This window comes from Cydia splendana, chromosome 10, assembly GCF_910591565.1.
Source record: "Cydia splendana chromosome 10, ilCydSple1.2, whole genome shotgun sequence".
NCBI lineage: Eukaryota > Metazoa > Arthropoda > Insecta > Lepidoptera > Tortricidae > Cydia > Cydia splendana.
In genome coordinates this window covers 17818424-17840038 of record NC_085969.1, presented here as the reverse complement: position 1 = coordinate 17840038, position 21615 = coordinate 17818424, and the positions used below count along the sequence as shown (strand labels likewise).

Genomic DNA, 21615 nt, shown 5'->3' with positions numbered 1-21615 from the left:
GAAAAGTAATAACGTGTCATAACAACATGAGATCGACTTGACATTTAAACAGATTGGAACTCACATAAATTATGTAAGTTCGAATCTAGCTCCTGGTAACTTGCACCAAAAAGCTGAAAGGGGAACGTTTACTTCGCACAATAGCCCCAGTTCGGCTGTAACCTAAATATCGGATTGTGGAGGAACCGGAGTTTGTAGGACGTTTATTAGATTGGGATAAATTCTGAACTTTTGTATAAAAGTAGGTCATAACTTGACGGACTTTGATGGAAATAACGAATAACATGTACTTACAATTACAGTTTTAAGATAAGCTCTCAAATTGAAATGATTTAAATCTTATGAGGGTACTCTATAACTCCGGGGTCAAAAAATGGCTGAAAAAGCCAAGAGCCTCAAAAAGCACTTTAAAATATACCATTCCTCCAGCTAATAATGGAGTCTAAAATGTAGTTAAAATTCCTCTCGTTGACCCCTTTGAATTATTTGCCCTGAGCCCTTAAAAGGCTTAGGAACTCAAAGGGGGCATCGACCTTAATTAAGACTGAATATATAGTTTTTAAGTAGTTTTAAGTTAGTTTGTAAAGCTCGGTGTGCCTCTCGCGCACTCGACGCTCAAGTCAATTAACGAGCAAAGGGCACCAGCTGCCTCTCAATAAAATTAATTAATAAAAAATGTGGATACTAGACGACGGATTAAATTTTAGTGATAACACACATATAAAAGCCTTAACCAGGTTTTGACCCTGGGATCTTCTGCTTCGTAAGCAAGGTCACTGCCGACAAGGCTGGAGATCGTCAGCGCGTCATTGATAGTCCGCGTTTTAACTTCACAATAGGCTAGATGACAAATTTTCATTTATGGTATCAATCGATCAGGTATGTTGTTAGGATCAAATGTTTATATGGAACCCATTGCATTAAGCAATACGAAAGTCAGAAATGATAGTCAAAGTCGTACAGTCGTACTTTACTCGCGAAACGCCCCTAACAAAATCATAAGTGAACGTGACGTCAAGGTCACTGAGAGTCCATCTTGAAGTATTGACAAAACAAGAAAATTGCGTTTTTGTCGGTGAAATATTGCGTTTATGTATATAGTTGCTATACAATCTTTTTTTGGATATAATGTAAGGAATCGAATGGTATGCTTACTTATTTCCTTTTCTGAAGTTAAAAAAATCTTAGATTTTGGAGTTTCAGGTTTTGTATTTTTGTATTATTTCCATATTTTATTTTAATATCCACATTATTGTGATAAATTGCTCATTTGCTATCTATTTTACTAAATTCTGTTATAATATTCAATATGTGACATCATCCCTATTATCAAAACAAGAAGCCATAAACAAACTGTGCTGTTCTTATTAAAACACCTTATTACACCACCTCAATAATAACAGAGCACCACTTAAACACATAAAAAATGGAAGCCTACTGGTTGCAACGATTATCTATTTTTGTACCACATTTAATTATAAACCACCTGTCTGGTAGACCTGTTTAATTTCTATCAACGCCGCGTCACTCAAGACTAGTAATATGTCACTGTAAATTCTCGTTTCTGTCCCATAAAAACGGAGTAAATGAGAGTCGGAGCAGCGCATGAAGAATTCCGTACTCAAAATAACGTAAATTACTCAAGTAGGCTCCACAACATAAAGGGGGTAATCAAGCATGTATTTCGTGGACGTTATCGTCCACGTTAGAATAATGGCCGTCCACGAAGTTACCGAATTTTCAGGGTGTCTCGAATTTTGTCTCGATATTGTTATACACGGTGGCCAAAAAATAAGTGCATTCCCGTTGCCAGGGAGGTTTTTTGGGATTATACTGAGCAACTTTTACTATGGGACCAACCCCGAAATCGCGAAAAGGTGCTTACCATCAGGCGGGCCGTATGCTTGTTTGCCATCGACGTGATATAAAATTCGATTCGGATTTTGAAATAGACATCTACTAGACATCTTTTAGACATCACCAAGATACGATAACGATATGTTTAAGATCTAACCTGTCAAATTTGACATTTGCGCGATTCTGGAGATACTGTTGAACGATTTCCACAGGATATGACTTAGAGATCCAATTCACATCTAATAGATATCTTACTCTATCTAACGTAAAAGTGACATTGGTTGCCCGAATTGCGCTGCAAAAGAGAACTAGTTGATATCTAACTAAACTATAACGTATCTAGAATGGATCTAGTACCTACGTGTCGTCTCTTGTGAATATCTTGAAGTTCGAATACGGCAGTTGGTTTCATGTCTGTGACACAGATTTACGGCAGATAACCTAGCCTTTATTGTGAGTCCTACATACCAACAGAACTCTATAAGCTAGCTATTTATAATCTCACAGCAAAGTGGTTTAACCTTCATGATCGGTAGCAGGTGGTAGTTGGTGATTTCTGCATTAATTTAGCTTGTGTTTGAACTAGTTTTATTGGCTTTCAGGAACAAATATTTGTGATAAGCACACAATAAATGCCTAGGTATACCAGGATTGTTCGAACCTGAGACACCCTGGACGTATATTACGAAAAAATAACATAAAACTAAGAAAAATGCTTCTATTTTGTTAATTATATTATAGTCTTAGAATCATTGGCCTTTATTTTACGAAAAATCATTGAGTGAAATGACTTTGATCAATTTAATTAAGAAATAAATCTTAATAAAGATACATTGTATTGACAATCTGGAAAAGTAATTACATTTAGACCTTCATTGATAATTTAGACCTTCATTGATAAATTGACGATTATAATTAACTTTAAAGTAATTTACAAAATATCGTTACTTTGACCTTGCATGTAATCAAAAAAGTCAGAGTTGTATTATAGACGCTGATTAAAAGCTGTCATATTTGACACTTTAGTTCGATTTTAATTAATTTGATTCTTTTAAAAACCCATCATGATAAAAATTAGACAATTTCTCGTTATCTCTAGTCCACGAAACGCTAACTCTATTATTTCTATTAATATGTAGAATGAAATTAGTTTGTATATTTTAAAGTATGATAAAAGCGTTGGTGACCTAGCGGTAAGGCGTGTGATTTTTAAATCCTATGGTCGGTGGTTCTAACCCCGGCTCATACCAATGAGTCTTGGAACTTATTTTAAGTAAGGAAGTATGTGAAATATATATCATTTAATATTTACCGACCGTTTTTCGTTTTTTTTTTTTGTTTTTCATCGTAAGGAAACCGGTCTAATCTCAACAGTCTAGTTCGAGTTGGAAGGTCAGATGGCAACTGCTTTCACAAAAAGTAGTGCCTGCTTCAATTCTTTTGATTAGGTTGCCAAAGCGGACCCCGGAGTCCTATAGGATACAAGCGAGAAGAAAGATGAGAAGCGGATATGTGTTGGTAGGGTGATGTGAAATACTGATAGACATTGGCATCTTGGCTAGGCACCCTCTGGTAACTAGTTGTGCTACTCCTACTTAACTATCGAATACTATCGATATTAAATCAAAAGCATTTCTCTGACCAACACCAAGGCCATATCAATTATCATTATCGATGGCGGACTTAAACAGCTAAACGTATCTGACGTAGATCTGACCGCCATATTGCAACCGGTCCTTTTGTTTTTACAACTTGCCTGATAAGGATTGGGTAATAAAGACATAATGTTGATAATGACTGGGCGATAGTGTTAGTCTAACTAGGTTTGAGTTATGGGGCAACGGGGCCGAACGTGAGTAATTTTAGCATACCAACTAGGCAATTGTTTTGGACCCACTTGTTTAGTTCGGTTTTGAAATGTTAAAAGTAACTAGTGGGGTCGTACACAGACATTAAATGCACGTCTCTCCTGTGGACGTACCCTAAATTGAAAGCTATTAAGTATGTAAGGGTGGGCCAATCACACAGACATTTATTTTACAATCTGTGTAACATGATCAGTAACAAAAGAATTACTTTTATTAAGTTTCGTTACCTAATTTGCCAATCAAACTTCTACCATAATAACGTGAAATAACTAACAACCTAGATTTTCTCTTCTATTCTTAATAAACCGTGTGGTACTCCTAAATTCTTGAATAACAGCCAATCAAATCACAGTAAATAGTTCAAAGGGCGCAGGTGCTGGCAATGCTGACGGGAACGTGCCAGCGAAATCGCCGGTCACCACATAGGGGGGCATAACTCACGAAATGCATTTACGGCCGAAGGGTTTACCGCTGACCGCCAAACTACCGAGCGGTAATAGTGGAACTCGCTAGGAAGTCACTGGGTTCCACCTTTGTTGATTTTATTCGATTTTACAAGCTTTTATTCAACTTGCAATGTTTGCATGTATGTTCGGGTCAAATCTTGCAAGCTAAATTAATTAATTGCAAGGTATGATAATATTCTTGCAAGGTAAATTAGACCCATTACCCCAATTTTCGATTAAGCTGAAACTTCACATACATACCTATGTAAGTTGGATGACAATGCAATATTATGGTACCATCAAGTTTATTAGATGATGGTGGCCATAGAAACTCTGTGATAAAACAACGCAATCGCAAATCTGTTTGGGTTTGTTAGAATTGTCTCAATGATTATTAGTTACCTGTTGAAAAAAAGTACAGTCAACACTAAAAGCTTGTCTCAAAAATGAATTGTAAGTAGGTTTTTGGCTTTCAAAACCTATTTTAAAATAAACTTAGTAATAATAATTCACCCAATATTTTTTTATGTAGTGAAAGTATGTATACTTAAGTTTATATCAGTTCATTTAAGTATTTTATTCCTGTTGCAATAACATTGTTGTTATGTTCATTAAACTAGACTAGGTGGTCTATCTGTCGCAACAGTTTGAGGCAATAAATCTTTTCAAACAAGTTATCGAAAGTGAAACAAGTCGACTTCAATAGTAACGCAACGGGATAAAATTTATCGAAAAAGATTTGTGACCGAGCGATGCTGCATTTCGGATATCGGAAAATACATTATATTTCAAGCATCCCAGTTGCAAAAAGTGTTAAGTCTCTAAGGATAACTAAGGCACTTAGGACTTTCTTTTGGACCTGAGATTTAAGGCGTCCGTGGTACTTTGTTGGACTCAGCGCCGGTTTTGGGTCATTTTTTATGGAGATTCTCGCTTGATGATGGCACTGTTGATTTGTTAGTGCCGTTAGCCACTTTTTGTTTAGTTTTTAGTGCAATTTCTGTGCGATTTTCGAGGAATAGTTTCCCTAAAACTGAAAATCTGAAAATAAAGCTATAGGAAATTTACCTCTTGTCTGCGGATTCTTTTCTTTTGTAAATTCTTCTACAGATTTTAATTTTGGAGTAAGAAGTTAAACACACCTTTGAAATATTTTCATTATTAATTATTTTTTTGAAACATAAATTTATATCTATGTATTAAGCTGTATATGTATATTATTAGATCTAAGATAATACAAATTACTTGTATGTAGATCTTTTGCTGTAGGTATATAATTGGCCCTAAGATAAAACAAATTAGTTGTATGTACATAGATATTTCTAAACAAGTATATTTAATTTTATTGTTTATTTTAATTTCTTTGCCGTTTTAGTTTATTTAAATAAGTTATATTACGCTAATTTTGTATCATTATTAATAAAGAATCTTCTTAAAAAAAGTATATTTACAAAATGATTGGTATCTCTCATTTGAGCTGGCAATAAAGTTCTTGCCAAACACTTAAGTTAAATCATAAGTGACAGTAAGTATTAACTTAAAGCAAATGACTTTTAAAACGAGTTATTCATCACTTTTACCCCTTCATTTAAGAGCGCTATTACATTTCGGCGTTGAGCGAGTTTAGGTATTTTACGCGCTGCGGCAGGCCGTGCGAGCTCAGTATGCCGATCCCTTCTACCACACTCGCACTACAATGATGGATTAAACATTCTTGATCCTTCGCGAAGCATATTGAAATCAACCATAACAACACTAACTGTACTTAACTTTTAAAGTTCTAAAACTGTTATTTGGTAAGTACGAAAATACTAAATGCAGTGCAAATGTACATAGGGGCTGTTCATAAATTACGTCATCTATTTTTGACGATTTTTGACCCCCCCCCACCCCTCAAATCATCCAAAAATCAAGCTTCGGATGAATCTGTTTCCTCCTACGTCATGTTACCATCATCCGATGTCCAGACCCCCCCCCTCCCACTCCTCCCATTTGAAACGACGTAATTTATGAATAGCCCCATACTCGTACTTATGAAGGTATATTACTCGAAAGAAATTATAGGTACCTACTCGCTTATTTACATGTTTCGTCATTGCATTTGGTACCTATAGGTTGTAAAGTTTGTATCAACGAGGGTTTAAAAACGAACTGGTACTGAGGATCTGATGATGATTAAGGTGGTCACGGATACCAATCAACCATGTAGTAACATGATTAGGCTCGTTTGATTCGTCTCAATAAGATCTTTGACACTGAAGATACACAGGGTCTGATGATGGAGCTGGAAGGTGGCCACGGGTACCAGTCTATCATGTAACTAAACAACTTCGTGTTTGGGCTCGTTTGATTCGTCTCAACAAGATCTTTGACACAAGACAGTACTCAGGGTCTGATGATGGAGCTGGAAGGTACCATTACCAATCAACCATGCAACTAAACCACATCGTGTTTAGGATCGTTTGATTCGTCTCAACAAGATCTTTGACACTAGGTGATACTCAGAGTCTGATGATGGAGCTGGAAGGTGGTCACCGGTACCAATCAACCATGCAACTAAACCACTTCGTGTTTAGGCTCGTTTTATTCGTTTCAACAAGATCTTTGACACTAGATAGTACTCAGGGTCTGATGTTGGAGCCGGAAGGTGGTCACCGGTACCAATCAACCATTCAACTAAACCACTTCGTGTTTAGGCACGTTTTATTCATCTCAACAAGATCTTTGACACAAGGTAGTACTCAGGGTCTGATGATGGAGCGCGAAGGTGGCGACGGGTACCTGTCTATAATCATCAGCTCCATCATCAGACCCTGAGTAGTATCTTATGTCAAACATCTTATTGCGACGAATCAAACGAGCCCAAACACGAAGTGGTTCAGTTACATGGTAGACTGGTACCCGTGGCCATAGTCCAGCTCCATCATCAGACCCTGAGTACTAACTTGTGTCAAAGATCTTGTTGCGACGAATCGAACGAAGCCAAACACGAAGTGGTTTAGTTGCATGGTTGATTGGTACCGGTGACCACCTTCCGGATCCATCATCAGACCCTCAGTACTACCTTGTGTCAAAGATCTTGTTGCGACAAATCAAACGAGCCCAAACACGAAGTGGTTCAGTTACATGGCAGACTGGTACCCGTGGCCACAGTCCAGCTCCATCATCAGACCCTGAGTACTAACTTGTGTCAAAGATCTTGTTGCGACGAATCGAACGAAGCCAAACACGAAGTGGTTTAGTTGCATGGTTGATTGGTACCGGTCACCACCTTCCGGATCCATCATCAGACCCTCAGTACTACCTTGTGTCAAAGATCTTGTTGCGACAAATCAAACGAGCCCAAACACGAAGTGGTTCAGTTACATGGTAGACTGGTACCCGTGGCCACCTTCCAGCTCCATCATCAGATCCTGAGTACTATCTTGTGTCCAAGGTCTTGTTGAGACGAATCAAACGAGCCTAAACACGAAGTGGTTTATTTGCATGGTTGATTGGTACCGGTGACCACCTTCCGGCTCCAACATCAGACCCTGAGTACTATCTTGTGTCAAAGATCTTATAGAAACGAATAAAACGAGCCTAAACACGAAGTGGTTTAGTGGCATGGTTGATTGGTACCGGTGACCACCTGCCGGCTCCATCATCAGACCCTGAGTACTATCTTGTGCCAAAGATCTTGTTGAGACGAATCAAACGAGCCCAAACACGATGTGGTTTAGTTGCATGGTTGATTGGTACCGGTGACCACCTTCCGGCTCCATCATCAGACCCTGAGTACTATCTTAAGTCAAAGATCTTGTTGAGCCGAATCAAACGAGCCCAAACACGAAGTGGTTTAGTTGCATGGTTGATTGGTACCGGTGACCACCTTCCGGCTCCATCATCAGACCCTGAGTACTATCTTGTGTCAAAGATCTTGTTGAGATGAATCAAACGAGCCTAAACACGAAGTGGTTTAGTTGCATGGTTGATTGGTACCGGTGACCACCTTCCGGCTCCATCATCAGACCCTGAGTACTATCTTAAGTCAAAGATCTTGTTGAGCCGAATCAAACGAGCCCAAACACGAAGTGGTTTAGTTGCATGGTTGATTGGTACCGGTGACCACCTTCCGGCTCCAACATCAGACCCTGAGTACTATCTTGTGTCAAAGATCTTATAGAAACGAATAAAACGAGCCTAAACACGAAGTGGTTTAGTGGCATGGTTGATTGGTACCGGTGACCACCTGCCGGCTCCATCATCAGACCCTGAGTACTATCTTGTGCCAAAGATCTTGTTGAGACGAATCAAACGAGCCCAAACACGAAGTGGTTTAGTTGCATGGTTGATTGGTACCGGTGACCACCTTCCGGCTCCATCATCAGACCCTGAGTACTATCTTGTGTCAAAGATCTTGTTGAGATGAATCAAACGAGCCTAAACACGAAGTGGTTTAGTTGCATGGTTGATTGGTACCGGTGACCACCTTCCGGCTCCATCATCAGACCCTGAGTACTATCTTAAGTCAAAGATCTTGTTGAGCCGAATCAAACGAGCCCAAACACGAAGTGGTTTAGTTGCATGGTTGATTGGTACCGGTGACCACCTTCCGGCTCCAACATCAGACCCTGAGTACTATCTTGTGTCAAAGATCTTATAGAAACGAATAAAACGAGCCTAAACACGAAGTGGTTTAGTGGCATGGTTGATTGGTACCGGTGACCACCTGCCGGCTCCATCATCAGACCCTGAGTACTATCTTGTGCCAAAGATCTTGTTGAGACGAATCAAACGAGCCCAAACACGAAGTGGTTTAGTTGCATGGTTGATTGGTACCGGTGACCACCTTCCGGCTCCATCATCAGACCCTGAGTACTATCTTAAGTCAAAGATCTTGTTGAGACGAATAAAACGAGCCTAAACACGAAGTGGTTTAGTTGCATTGTTGATTGGTACTGCTGACCACCTTCCGGCTCCATCATCAGACCCTGAGTACTATCTTAAGTCAAAGATCTTGTTGAGCCGAATCAAACGAGCCCAAACACGAAGTGGTTTAGTTGCATGGTTGATTGGTACCGGTGACCACCTTCCGGCTCCATCATCAGACCCTGAGTACTATCTTGTGTCAAAGATCTTGTTGAGATGAATCAAACGAGCCTAAACACGAAGTGGTTTAGTTGCATGGTTGATTGGTACCGGTGACCACCTTCCGGCTCCATCATCAGACCCTGAGTATTATCTTGTGCCAAAGATCTTGTTGAGACGAATCAAACGAGCCCAAACACGAAGTGGTTTAGTTGCATGGTTGATTGGTACCGGTGACCACCTTCCGGCTCCATCATCAGACCCTGAGTACTATCTTAAGTCAAAGATCTTGTTGAGACGAATAAAACGAGCCTAAACACGAAGTGGTTTAGTTGCATTGTTGATTGGTACTGGTGACCACCTTCCGGCTCCATCATCAGACCCTGAGTACTATCTTAAGTCAAAGATCTTGTTGAGCCGAATCAAACGAGCCCAAACACGAAGTGGTTTAGTTGCATGGTTGATTGGTACTGGTGACCACCTTCCGGCTCCATCATCAGACCCTGAGTACTATCTTGTGTCAAAGATCTTGTTGAGATGAATAAAACGAGCCTAAACACGAAGTGGTTTAGTTGCATGGTTGATTGGTACCGGTGACCATCTTCCGGATCCATCATCAGACCCTGAGTACTATCTTGAGTCAAATAAATACATATAGAATGTCAGGTCGTTTCAAATATTTTTAATCCTGTCCGGTAGTTTATTAAACTGTACCATTATAAATTATAATACTATAAAAACAGTGCTAGGATCAAAGTCTCTCGTTGCGGTTTACACGCACACAGTATAGCGTTTTACACGGCGCCCGCCGCACACAATGATAAAAAACCTCGTCGTCGCCGTTGAAAATGTGCGGAGCCGACCGACACACGTCCTGCCTCTACAAGCTCTGCCGCGGCACTGAGCTGGCGCAGCGCGCGTCATCGGTAATATAGAGTAGTTTTCAAAAAATTGCCAAAAAATTATAGTAGAATTTCATAAACACTAATGTATACCAACAGTATAAGCAAACGTTGCAGATTGCTTGAGTATGAAAATGACTTCGATATTAAGTAGATTTTCGTAGGAATTGACACTTGTTTCGGAGAGAAAATCGAGTTCGTTTTACTTTGATTTTCTCTTTGTCAAAGGTATGTAGGAAAAATATAGTTTGATATGCCTAAAGTACAGGGTATTAGTAATACAAAATAGCCAGGTTTAGCAGAGTAAAATTCTCAACATTTCCAAATAAGAGCTCGCCATTCAGTGCTTCACGGGGTTTTTCGGAAACGACCATCAGAAAAAAAATCATTACTAATTTAATAAGTATTTTTTCTAATATTTACAACGATATTTATAAAGATAAGAAGACGCTTTTACTGGAACAAGCACTCATTGTTTCTAATAATGAGCGCAAAGTCCTGAATTTCGTCGACTAGTATCATCAATTTTGCATTATTTCGACTTTTCTTGTAAGAGCGCTCTTAATGCTGTCCAAGCAAAACGTCGTCGTTTTAAATTACTCTGGACTCAGAAATTTAATATGGTACAGCGTCCGCGCCAGAGGCACTTCGAAAACGTTAAAATAATAAAGCTATGGAAGACGTTTGTTAATCACCAAATACAGACCAATAACTCTCATGCTCCCATAAAACTAAACGCTAATGTATTGTCAACTTTATTCTAAAAGCCATAAGGTTTCTTTAAGTTTAGAGCGTGCATAAGCCTTTAAGGTTACTGGCAGATGCTGCAGCAACCTGTTAATTATGAACAACTTTTGAAATACTAGTTTCGCAATAATTGCTTGGTAGGACGCGCGACAGGAGCGGTAAAAAGTGGTACAAAAACGATGTAACTTCTCTGGATAAAGAATATATTGATATTTGAATAGAGGGTTAAACTCTTTGATTAATCTGACGGTGTTATTAAGAAAAAGTATGTCACAAAATGCTTATGTATTGTATTTTCGCCATATTTGAATTCGTATACACAGAATACAGAATACAGAATACAGATATTTATTGGTAAAAATAAAAGTACATTTTACAAGTCAGAATAAAATACAAATTATACAAGTAATAAAACAATTATAGTTCAATAAAATAACAATAACAAACAATCATAATTTTCGTTTCACAGTGTTGGGTCAATGATCTTTGGTTAAGGTTATACACATAAACTCATCAATTGAGTAGCATGCGTGTTCAATAAGCAATAATTTAAGATTATTTTTGAAAATTGAGTCACTATTCGAGTCCTTCAATGTAGGCGGGAGTGAATTGTACAGCTTTGGTCCGATTACACTAAGCGACCGTCGCGACTTAGCGAGTCGGCAACTCGGAGCAACCAGTAAGGGAGGTCTGCGGGGCGGCCGGTCACAGGTACGTATAGATGCATTAGTTTTATACGTATGTATATTTGCTCTGACGTACATACAAGCCGACAGGACAAATATACAAGGTAAAGTTAATATTTTATGCTTTTTAAATAGCATTTTTGCTGGGTGGTCAGGGAGTTTACCGTCGATTATGCGGACAGCACGTTTCTGCATTCTAAACACCCTATCGCGTTCAGCGGCTGTGGCCCAGAGCTCAACACCATGTGTAAGGATCGAATGGAAATATCCGTAATACGCTGTTTTGAGATTGTCAGCAGTTAGACTGGGTGCTAACCTGGACAGTGCATAGCAGGCTGAGGCCAGTCTGTCGCAGGTCGACAGGATATGGGGACCCCAAGTCAACCCAGCATCTATTTCAAAACCGAGATATTTAACTGTATCAATCTGAGGGATTTGGGTGTTATTAAGTACAATATTTAATTTTGTTTTAATCGTGTTTCTTAACTGGAAGTGGACAATATTCGTTTTATCCAAGTTTAATAACATGCCGTTAGCATTAAACCACTTGACAAGATGGTTTATTACATAATTAAGTTTGGTTTTTAATGTTTCAAAATCATCCGCATGTACAATCACACAAGTATCATCAGCGAACATGATATATTCGGAGCCAGGGCAAGCGCTCGTGATGTCATTTACGAGGATCAGAAATAAGTTATTACACACAAAATCTTAACAAATTATACATTCTTCTTGTATCGTTATATCTATTGATAAAAACCGTATTAAAATCCGTAGTACATTTTTAAAAGATTTAATCGTACCTACAGACAGAAGGAGTGACTTTTTCTGTAGAAGTATAATACAGCTTTGCCATAACCCTTCAGCGTGTGGTCAATAAGCAGAAAGATTTTTTAAATAGTAAACAACATAAGCATATGACAGCTGTAGCTGTTAAGTAAAAATTGAATACTGACAATTTTTAACAAAAGCACCAGTAACGAATAATCATAGTTATTACTCTTTGCCTTAAACGCCGGGAGCTCCGTCAGGTGCGACTGCAAAATGCATCGCGACAATACAACGACAATTAATTTAAAATTGACGCTAGGCATAAAATATAAATAGCCCACAGGTTGAGCGATTCATCTAAACGACATGTGCATGATTGTAATTAGGCATAATGTCGTAAGATTAACCTTATTATTTTGATGTTCATTTGTTTTTATAATAGTGCAACAGACTGTGACATTGTGTGGTCAAGGGACGTAAAATGTTTGAGTGAAGATCGTTGTTATATAAAAGCGACAGTAGTAAGAATGACCATATACTTGTTATTTGTAGGTACTTTATTCGGTAACAAAACAACATACCATATGGGAAGCGGCTAGCCAATTCCTTAGTCTTGTTTTTACAATTGAACGACCACTTACGTGAATCGATTCTGAAGAAACATAAAGTACCTACTTAACTGCTAGTAATGTAAGGCTCCTATACATTGAAGCCATTTTACCATTGTTGGTAAGCTAGTTTGTAGATGTCATACTAAAGAAACAGCGACTCGGCCTTCCAGTGGTGAATGCTGGTGAAAAAAAATTAAATTCTAGAATTCATCCATAGTTTTTTAGCTAAGTGGACTAAATTAGTCAATCTGAGAGATTTGAAGGTTTTTTGTTATTAAAATAAATTCAAAATAATTTACCCGTCATCGTAATAACTACTTTAAGACTTTTATGTCAGACACAATTTAAGTCAATCTAGAGTTTTGACTAGTCTTTGGTACATAATCTGAATCTGTCATTAATTAACTACGATAAACTGGCAATTCAAACAGGTTTTATTTTGTATCATTAGTTGTTCTCTATGGTACCTACAAGCAAACGATTAGCCTACATTCCGTCCGAGACAAATTACCTATGTCTCCCTTCAACCAGATTATCGACTTCTGTTTCCGTCTCTTAATGACTGCAAAATGATAAGAATCTTTGTTTTAATTAAGGCTATCTTGTGAAGAGGCAATTAGGTTCTGAATAAAAAGTGGCAAAATTATAGATGATTTCCTGAATCTGCCACTTATTGGCAGTTAAGTGACCATTTTTCACTCTCATTTGCCAATATATATTATGTTCGTGATAAATATTAGATTTACCTACCTAAATAAATACAAAGGCGAACAATTGAGAAGCTATCATCCATAAATATAAAAAATAACATTTTTGATACAAGCTTTTATCGCTGACTGTACTTATTTTTCAACAGGCAACTAATAATACTATACCTACTGTTAGCGGGGTTTTGAACGTGCCCTAACTGACAGCGTCCCGATGACAGGCCACTGTCTGTCAAGATGGATTCCCGAAAAAGGAACGGTAGCGTCGGTCTATGCATTGTCGTGTATCCAGCTCAGATTAAATCGTTTACTCAAGACCTAGTGCGTTTCCCTGTTATTAGTTCAGAAGCGAGATATTTAATATTCATGCTCACAAAATATTTCGGCCAAATAAGTTGATTCTCGAACGAAATCGTAGTGTTGGAAGTAGCATCATTACGTACAAAATGGACGCGTATCTATTTTGGTAAAATGTACTAAGTTTTGGGTCGCGAAGTGTCTAGATGTATTGCACGAATGCCTGGTTGGCAAATGTGTGAATTGATACAAATCAGATAAATGAGAAAAAGTACGTAAGTACAGTATTATCGTCTGCCGGTAAGTTACGTGAACGAGGCGAGGCAGCAAGACTCGATCACGATTACCAGAGTCAAATGAAACATTATTAGCATTTATAAAATATTTGGCAATGGTTTTTGCCATTCCTGAATGCAGGTATGTTGAATTGCTAAACCGACTGAACGTTTTGTGTGAGTAAAATGTATTACGCACTTACGCATAACCTAACGCATAAAATGATATGGGAGTTTGTTCTTTACTGTTTGGGCATTAAGTCCTGTGAAAGAATGTGCATTATATATCATTTGGTATGGTATTGATTGCCTTGGTGTGTTATTTGTATGGAACTCATACTTTATTGTTACATAAATGCATGCACGACATGCATTGTTAATATAATACCACACTAGGCTTAGTGTGGCTGTGGTGTGCTTGTGTTTAATTTGCAGAGCAGAAATGATCACTCCAGCTCCGGGGAATGTAGGTATTTGATGATGCACCAAATCGGTGGTTAACGTGGAACAAGATATAGTCAGTTTGCTACGGCAGGCCTATATGAAACAAAGTGAACATCTCTAACACCAGTGTACCTTTGGATGCAACAAACAATATGACTGATATCCCTTTCCAGTATGATGTTGGCCTACAATACAGCAAAGTGGTTTGTTTATGATAGCAAAACAGGTATTAAAATACTGTGAGATATTTAAATTGAAAGGTGTAAGTACATTTCAATATGTTGTAGTGAATGTTTACCTAAAACCTGTGAAGTGTGCTATTGTATTCCTTGAGATTATGCACATAGTCTAGTTTGTGCCGTTGAGAAAGTATAAGTGATAAAATTGTATATTACATGACATTTATTTCAAGTCATGGAACCAGTCTTGGCGGCCTCAAACTTGAAATTCTTAATTGTAGCGTACAATCAATGTACTGGGTATCTTGAAGAAATGCTGAATTCAATATTAATTATGAATTATGATGAAGACAAGCAATCACTTGTATTGAATGACTTTTTAATGTTCAATGAGGTAATATAAGTGCAATATTGCTAAAGCTGACCGGGCCTCACCGGGGTAGTATCAGCTGAGTATGAACTTTATTCCTAACAACGGGGTATGTAAAGTTGTGGAGATGAACTGTTTTCTAAGCATTATTTTAGTGTTTTGTGTGTGTGTGTGTGTGCTTACATTATGTTCACAGATAGTAAATGTGATGGAATATGGACTGGCACAACTAATACAAGTGTGATGCTAATATTTCTTATAGCTGGTTGGTTCACACAAGAAAAAGTAATGACAAGTAACTACTACCTCAAATGAGTTTTACAAGCCAAAAAGAATAATGAGATGTTTTATTCATATACAATAATTGCCACGGGGTATGTAACGTTGTGGAGATGAACTGTATTCTAAGTATGATTTTTGTGTTGTGAGTGTGTGCTTACATTATTTTCACAGATGGTAAATGTGATGGAATATTGACCTGCACAACTAATACAAGTGTGATGCTAATATTTCTTATAGTTGGTTGGTTTACACAAGAGGAAGTAAGGACAAAATTGACCACTATCAGGTCAAATGTTGTTAACACATCTCAAATGACTTTTACTAGCAGCGAGGATTGATGATATGCATAAGGGTTTTATTCATGCACAGTTTTAGTGCAGTATGTAAAGTATGGTGATTTACTGTTATCAAAGTATTACTTTTGTGAGTGTGTGTGTTCTTACATTATGTTCACAGATAGTATTTGTGATGGAAAATGGGTCTATACAACTGACACAAGCATGGTGCTGCCTGGTGGGTTATTGTGCAAAGTATACACAAGGTGAACTAAGGGCAAAATTGACCACTAGAATAGAATAGCGCTCGCGTTTGGTAGCTTGCTTTCTGTGCATCTCGCTCGTACTCGCATGTTGGTGCAGGCGAGGTGTATGGGGGGCGATTTGTGCCGGCTGGTGTGTCGGTGTCGAGGCTGGTGGTAGCCATATACGGGTAGTGAGTAGGTGAGTGCTCAATAGTCTGATTATGACAAACAATTTACAAATCATTGTGAAGTCTATTACCTGAATTATGAGTAAGGGATGATAATGTTAATAATGTATGGAAGTAATGAATGATGGTAATAAAACTGCAATGTTTTACATCATGAGTAGTATGCTAACATGAAAAAAAAAAAAATTAACTGCTATTTGTATATTTCCCAAGATAATATAAAAATGAGGTGTTTGTTTATTAAGTGTTCTAGCCCTGAGATTAGGTGGCTAGAGTAATCCTGAGTTTATGATTGACATGTTAGTCAAGTAAAACAATTTGAATGCAAAGTTAAACTGAGTAAAATAATTAAATTGAAGTACGAATAAATGTTTTTGTATTTTGGAAGTTGCTAAAATGTGAGTATTTAGAAAGATGAGTAGACCTAATAAGCATATAATGTAATGTAACATGTATTTGTAACATGGTTACATGATTGAGTGGTATGAAACAGCATGAAGCTGCATAAAGCCATTGGTGCTACATGTTTGCATGAACCAATTTACTGCCTTTAGTATGTTTTCAGAAGAACATAAGCAAGTATATTATGTGTTTGAAGAGTTGCTGCCAGCGAGAAATGTTGACATGGCTGATGCGGCATAATGTGAAATGAGGCTACTCGGTGGCCTGAGCGCGATGACATGATCGCGGTTGGCAGTGAGATGAGCTGAACAGTAAGCCGTCTGCTCGTGAGACTCGCAAGAGGATGAAGTAGCATGTTTTCACACGCCTCTGGGCGGTGATGCCTGTTGTCACGACGCTTCTTGCGGTGACGTATGTTTTCACACGCCTCGGCGGTGGTGTCTGTTGTCACGACGCTTCTTGCGGTGACGTATGTTTCCACACGCCTCTGGGCGGTGATGCCTGTTGTCACGACGCTTCTTGCGGTGACGTATGTTTTCACACGCCTCTGGGCGGTGGTGTCTGTTGTCACGACGCTTCTTGCGGTGACGTATGTTTTCACACGCCGTTGAGCGGTGATGCTTGTTGTCACGACGCCTCTTGCGGTGATGTATGTTTTCACACGCCTCTGGGCGGTGGTGTCTGTTGTCACGACTCTTCTTGCTGTGACGTATGTTCTCACACGCCGTTGGGCGGTGATGCTTGTTGTCACGACGCCTCTTGCGGTGATGTATGTTTTCACACGCCGTTGAGCGGTGATGCTTGTTGTCACGACGCCTCTTGCGGTGATGTATGTTTTCACACGCCTCTGGGCGGTGGTGTCTGTTGTCACGACTCTTCTTGCGGTGACGTATGTTTTCACACGCCGTTGGGCGGTGATGCCTGTTGTCACGACGCTTCTTGCTGTGACGTATGTTCTCACACGCCGTTGGGCGGTGATGCTTGTTGTCACGACGCCTCTTGCGGTGATGTATGTTTTCACACGCCGTTGAGCGGTGATGCTTGTTGTCACGACGCCTCTTGCGGTGATGTATGTTTTCACACGCCTCTGGGCGGTGGTGTCTGTTGTCACGACGCTTCTTGCGGTGACGTATGTTTTCACACGCCGTTGGGCGGTGATGCCTGTTGTCACGACGCTTCTTGCGGTGACGTCTGTTTTCAGTTCAGCACACTGATGTTTATGGTTACTGCGCTTTCGGGCGGAGATGTTTAGTGTCTACTCTACATGCAAGACCTGAGAGACGTGGTTAACGGCGCCTTCCGCATTCGTTGTGCGGTGATGAAGTCTGCGAACTCCCTCATGCCTATGGCTTGGCTTGAGATGAACATCGAGGAATGGTAACAAAGTTGATGCTGGTAAGGCAAAATGTAATATAAAGCACAAGTACTTAAAGTTAGATGACCCATGATCATGTTTGACTTAATTTGAGTTTTGATATCCAAAATTGACATAATTAGAAAATCAGATCACTGTGAAATGTGAAATGTTTAAATGTTCTACAGCCTGTTAAGAAGGTGTAAATGTCGAAATTGTAATACCTAATGTTTCACCGTTTAGGTTGGTCTACGAAAGACATGGTTTGTTTTGAAGGCATAGTGTACTTTGTTGTAAAACGGAACGTTTCAAGTATTATATGGATTATAGAATTGGAGATCATGTGCTGCATTGGAGGCAGCCATGGACGTGGAGACGTGCGCTTGTTATTCGGCTGAGACCCAGCGAGCCGAGCGAGCGCAATATCTCCTGTGCTGGCCCTGCGTGGAGCACGCATCATCTACATCTACAACACTGCCGTCAGATGTGAGCCCGTTCCTTATTTTCGTTAATAGAGCGGTGTGGTTTACCTATTCTGTTCTGTGGTCCGTTGATCAAGCAACGCCAGTCATGCATCATTTCAGAAGGGTCTAAATTTAATGATATGATAAATTCGATTGACTTTAAATAGTTCCTGCACCTAATATCTGACATTTATTATTCAGTCTTGAATTTGAATAAGGAAAGTTATTAAAAGTATGTGAACAGTAAAGTGAATAATGGAAGTCTGTTTACATTTTGATAAAATAGACATCTGGAGTGTAATCTCACGTGAACATTAATTTATTTAGTAATAACATGTTAAAGTCTCTTGAACTACACAAAGTTATTGTTTACATCGGTGGAAAGCCTTTTGAAACAAAAACGTTGCGTACGGGCTACGTAGTCAAATTAATTTGATCAGTTCACAGTGCTAGTGAGCTAGTGAGTCGCGCTGCTGAGCTGAGCTGCGAAGAAACTGGTCAGATGTTCAGCGCGGCACAGGTGGAAGAAACCGTCGTGGGCGACGGTTATGGTCAGATGGCCGAATCTGTTAGCGGGGTTTTGAACGTGCCCTAACTGACAGCGTCCCGATGACAGGCCACTGTCTGTCAAGATGGATTCCCGCGGAAGGAACGGTAGCGTCGGTCTATGCATTGTCGTGTATCCAGCTCAGATTAAATCGTTTACTCAAGACCTAGTGCGTTTCCCTGTTATTACTACTCATCGAGACAATTCTTACAGACCCGAGCACAATTAGGTTGCGTTCTCTTATCACAAAGTTCATATAGCTACCTCCTGTCTCTATCATCACATCAACTCGATGGTACCATAATAATGCATTATCACCCGACATATTAGGTAGGTACATTATATTATATGTATGTATATAAAGATTCAGCTCAAACGAATAATGAAAAGTGGGTCTAATTAAGCTTGCAAGATTATACATACCTACATACAAACATTGCAATTTAAATAAAAGCTAAAGGTACTTTAAGTCTAGAAACAAAATAAATCTCTTTTATGCCCTTAATAAAAATTCACAGATTTCGTGCCTCACACGACTATCGAGCACATTGGAAATGAATCTACGGAATTCGAAAAAATATTGTCGCTGAGCGACGAGAAAGTCTGGATAAGGAAAAAGTTACAAAATAAAACTACAACGTTGAATGATAATTATTTTATTCTTAGACTAACACAAGTATCCTGGACATAACGCATGTGAACAAACAAATTGCAAAATTTCCACACGCGTATCCAAGTTTGAATAATTGTCGCCGTGGCGCATAAGTATAGGTACATATTTCATTTTTCGATTAATAAGCAGGATATATTAATGTTCAAAGTGCAAGAAAATTAATACACGGCAAATCCGTAGTCAACTCGAGAAGTGGTGATCGGCAGCGGCCCATTTGCTGCAAGATATGAAATTTTCTTGACAGCAGCTTGACGCGACGAGAGATGACCATAACAGCGTTTGTCTATGTTGCACCAAACCTGAGTTCCAATAGGTACTACCAGGGTTCAGCATCAGCTATCTTGGGTAATGCTCATCATGACGAATCGGGTGTCCAAAACAGCGTGTGCCTATGTTGCACCAAACCTGTTCCGCTAGGTACAACCAGGGTTCAGCATCAGCTCTATCTTGGGTACTACTCTCCTAAGTGCTCATCAAGACGAGTCGGATGACCAAAACAGCGTGTGCCTATGTTTCAACAAACCTGAGTTCCTTTAGGTACAGCCAGGGTTCAGCATCAGCTCTATCTTGGGTACTACTCTCCTAAGTGGTCATCGAGACTAGTCCGATGACCAAAACAGCGTGTGTTTATGTTGTATTAAACCCGAGCTCCACTAGGTACTGCCAGGGTTCAGCATCAGCTATCTGCTACAGCCGCCAGCAACATGCTGAGGTGAGACCATTTCGTGGCACTTTTTCTATTTTATGTTGCTCTGTATAAGTTTTTATTTTCTCCCTCTCCCTCTCCCTCTCCCTCTCCCTCTCCCTCTCCCTCTCCCTCTCCCTCTCCCTCTCCCTCTCCCTCTCCCTCTCCCTCTCCCTCTCCCTCTCCCTCTCCCTCTCCCTCTCCCTCTCCCTCTCCCTCTCCCTCTCCCTCTCCCTCTCCCTCTCCCTCTCCCTCTCCCTCTCCCTCTCCCTCTCCCTCTCCCTCTCCCTCTCCCTCTCCCTCTCCCTCTCCCTCTCCCTCTCCCTCTCCCTCTCCCTCTCCCTCTCCCTCTCCCTCTCCCTCTCCCTCTCCCTCTCCCTCTCCCTCTCCCTCTCCCTCTCCCTCTCCCTCTCCCTCTCCCTCTCCCTCTCCCTCTCCCTCTCCCTCTCCCTCTCCCTCTCCCTCTCCCTCTCCCTCTCCCTCTCCCTCTCCCTCTCCCTCTCCCTCTCCCTCTCCCTCTCCCTCTCCCTCTCCCTCTCCCTCTCCCTCTCCCTCTCCCTCTCCCTCTCCCTCTCCCTCTCCCTCTCCCTCTCCCTCTCCCTCTCCCTCTCCCTCTCCCTCTCCCTCTCCCTCTCCCTCTCCCTCTCCCTCTCCCTCTCCCTCTCCCTCTCCCTCTCCCTCTCCCTCTCCCTCTCCCTCTCCCTCTCCCTCTCCCTCTCCCTCTCCCTCTCCCTCTCCCTCTCCCTCTCCCTCTCCCTCTCCCTCTCCCTCTCCCTCTCCCTCTCCCTCTCCCTCTCCCTCTCCCTCTCCCTCTCCCTCTCCCTCTCCCTCTCCCTCTCCCTCTCCCTCTCCCTCTCCCTCTCCCTCTCCCTCTCCCTCTCCCTCTCCCTCTCCCTCTCCCTCTCCCTCTCCCTCTCCCTCTCCCTCTCCCTCTCCCTCTCCCTCTCCCAAGTGTTATTCTGCCGTCGTAATCCCGATAATTCACAACAAACACCGATAACGAACTCTGCGAAACATGAAGTCATAAATGTCCTGTGAAAAATGTCGTTCTGACTTTTTGACTATTTTAAGGTTAGGCTACAGGGCAAACCCTTAACCCGATGGTCTTTGTTTTAGGCTCAAATTGTAGCTGACTAAATTGTCCAGAGCCGTTTTTCTCAAATTTTTGATATCATTCTTCGTTTCCAAATTATCGAGCACCAAAATCAAAAAATCGGAAAAAATTGAATTTTATTTTCACTATTTCGACCATAACTTTTTTTGTTTT

General features: G+C 40.2%; 1 protein-coding gene across 1 annotated transcript; it reads right to left on the bottom strand.

The window, feature by feature from the left end:
- Positions 1–17044: 17044 nt before the first annotated feature.
- Positions 17045–17993, bottom strand: LOC134794589 (histidine-rich glycoprotein-like). The gene is made up of 2 exons (XM_063766395.1): positions 17899–17993; positions 17045–17816 (listed from the first exon to the last, which is right to left on the bottom strand). Exons 1-2 carry the CDS (start codon positions 17991–17993, stop codon positions 17045–17047), a joined length of 867 nt encoding a protein of 288 aa, XP_063622465.1.
- Between the last annotated feature and the right edge of the window lie 3622 nt (positions 17994–21615).

Bases quoted from the DNA above. Each gene is read 5' to 3' on its own strand.
- LOC134794589 (XM_063766395.1), bottom strand. From the start codon at position 17,993: ATGTTCATCTCAAGCCAAGCCATAGGCATGAGGGAGTTCGCAGACTTC. The intron at 17,817-17,898 runs GTCTTGCATGTA...AACTGAAAACAG, and splicing joins CCGTTAACCACGTCTCTCAG to ACGTCACCGCAAGAAGCGTC.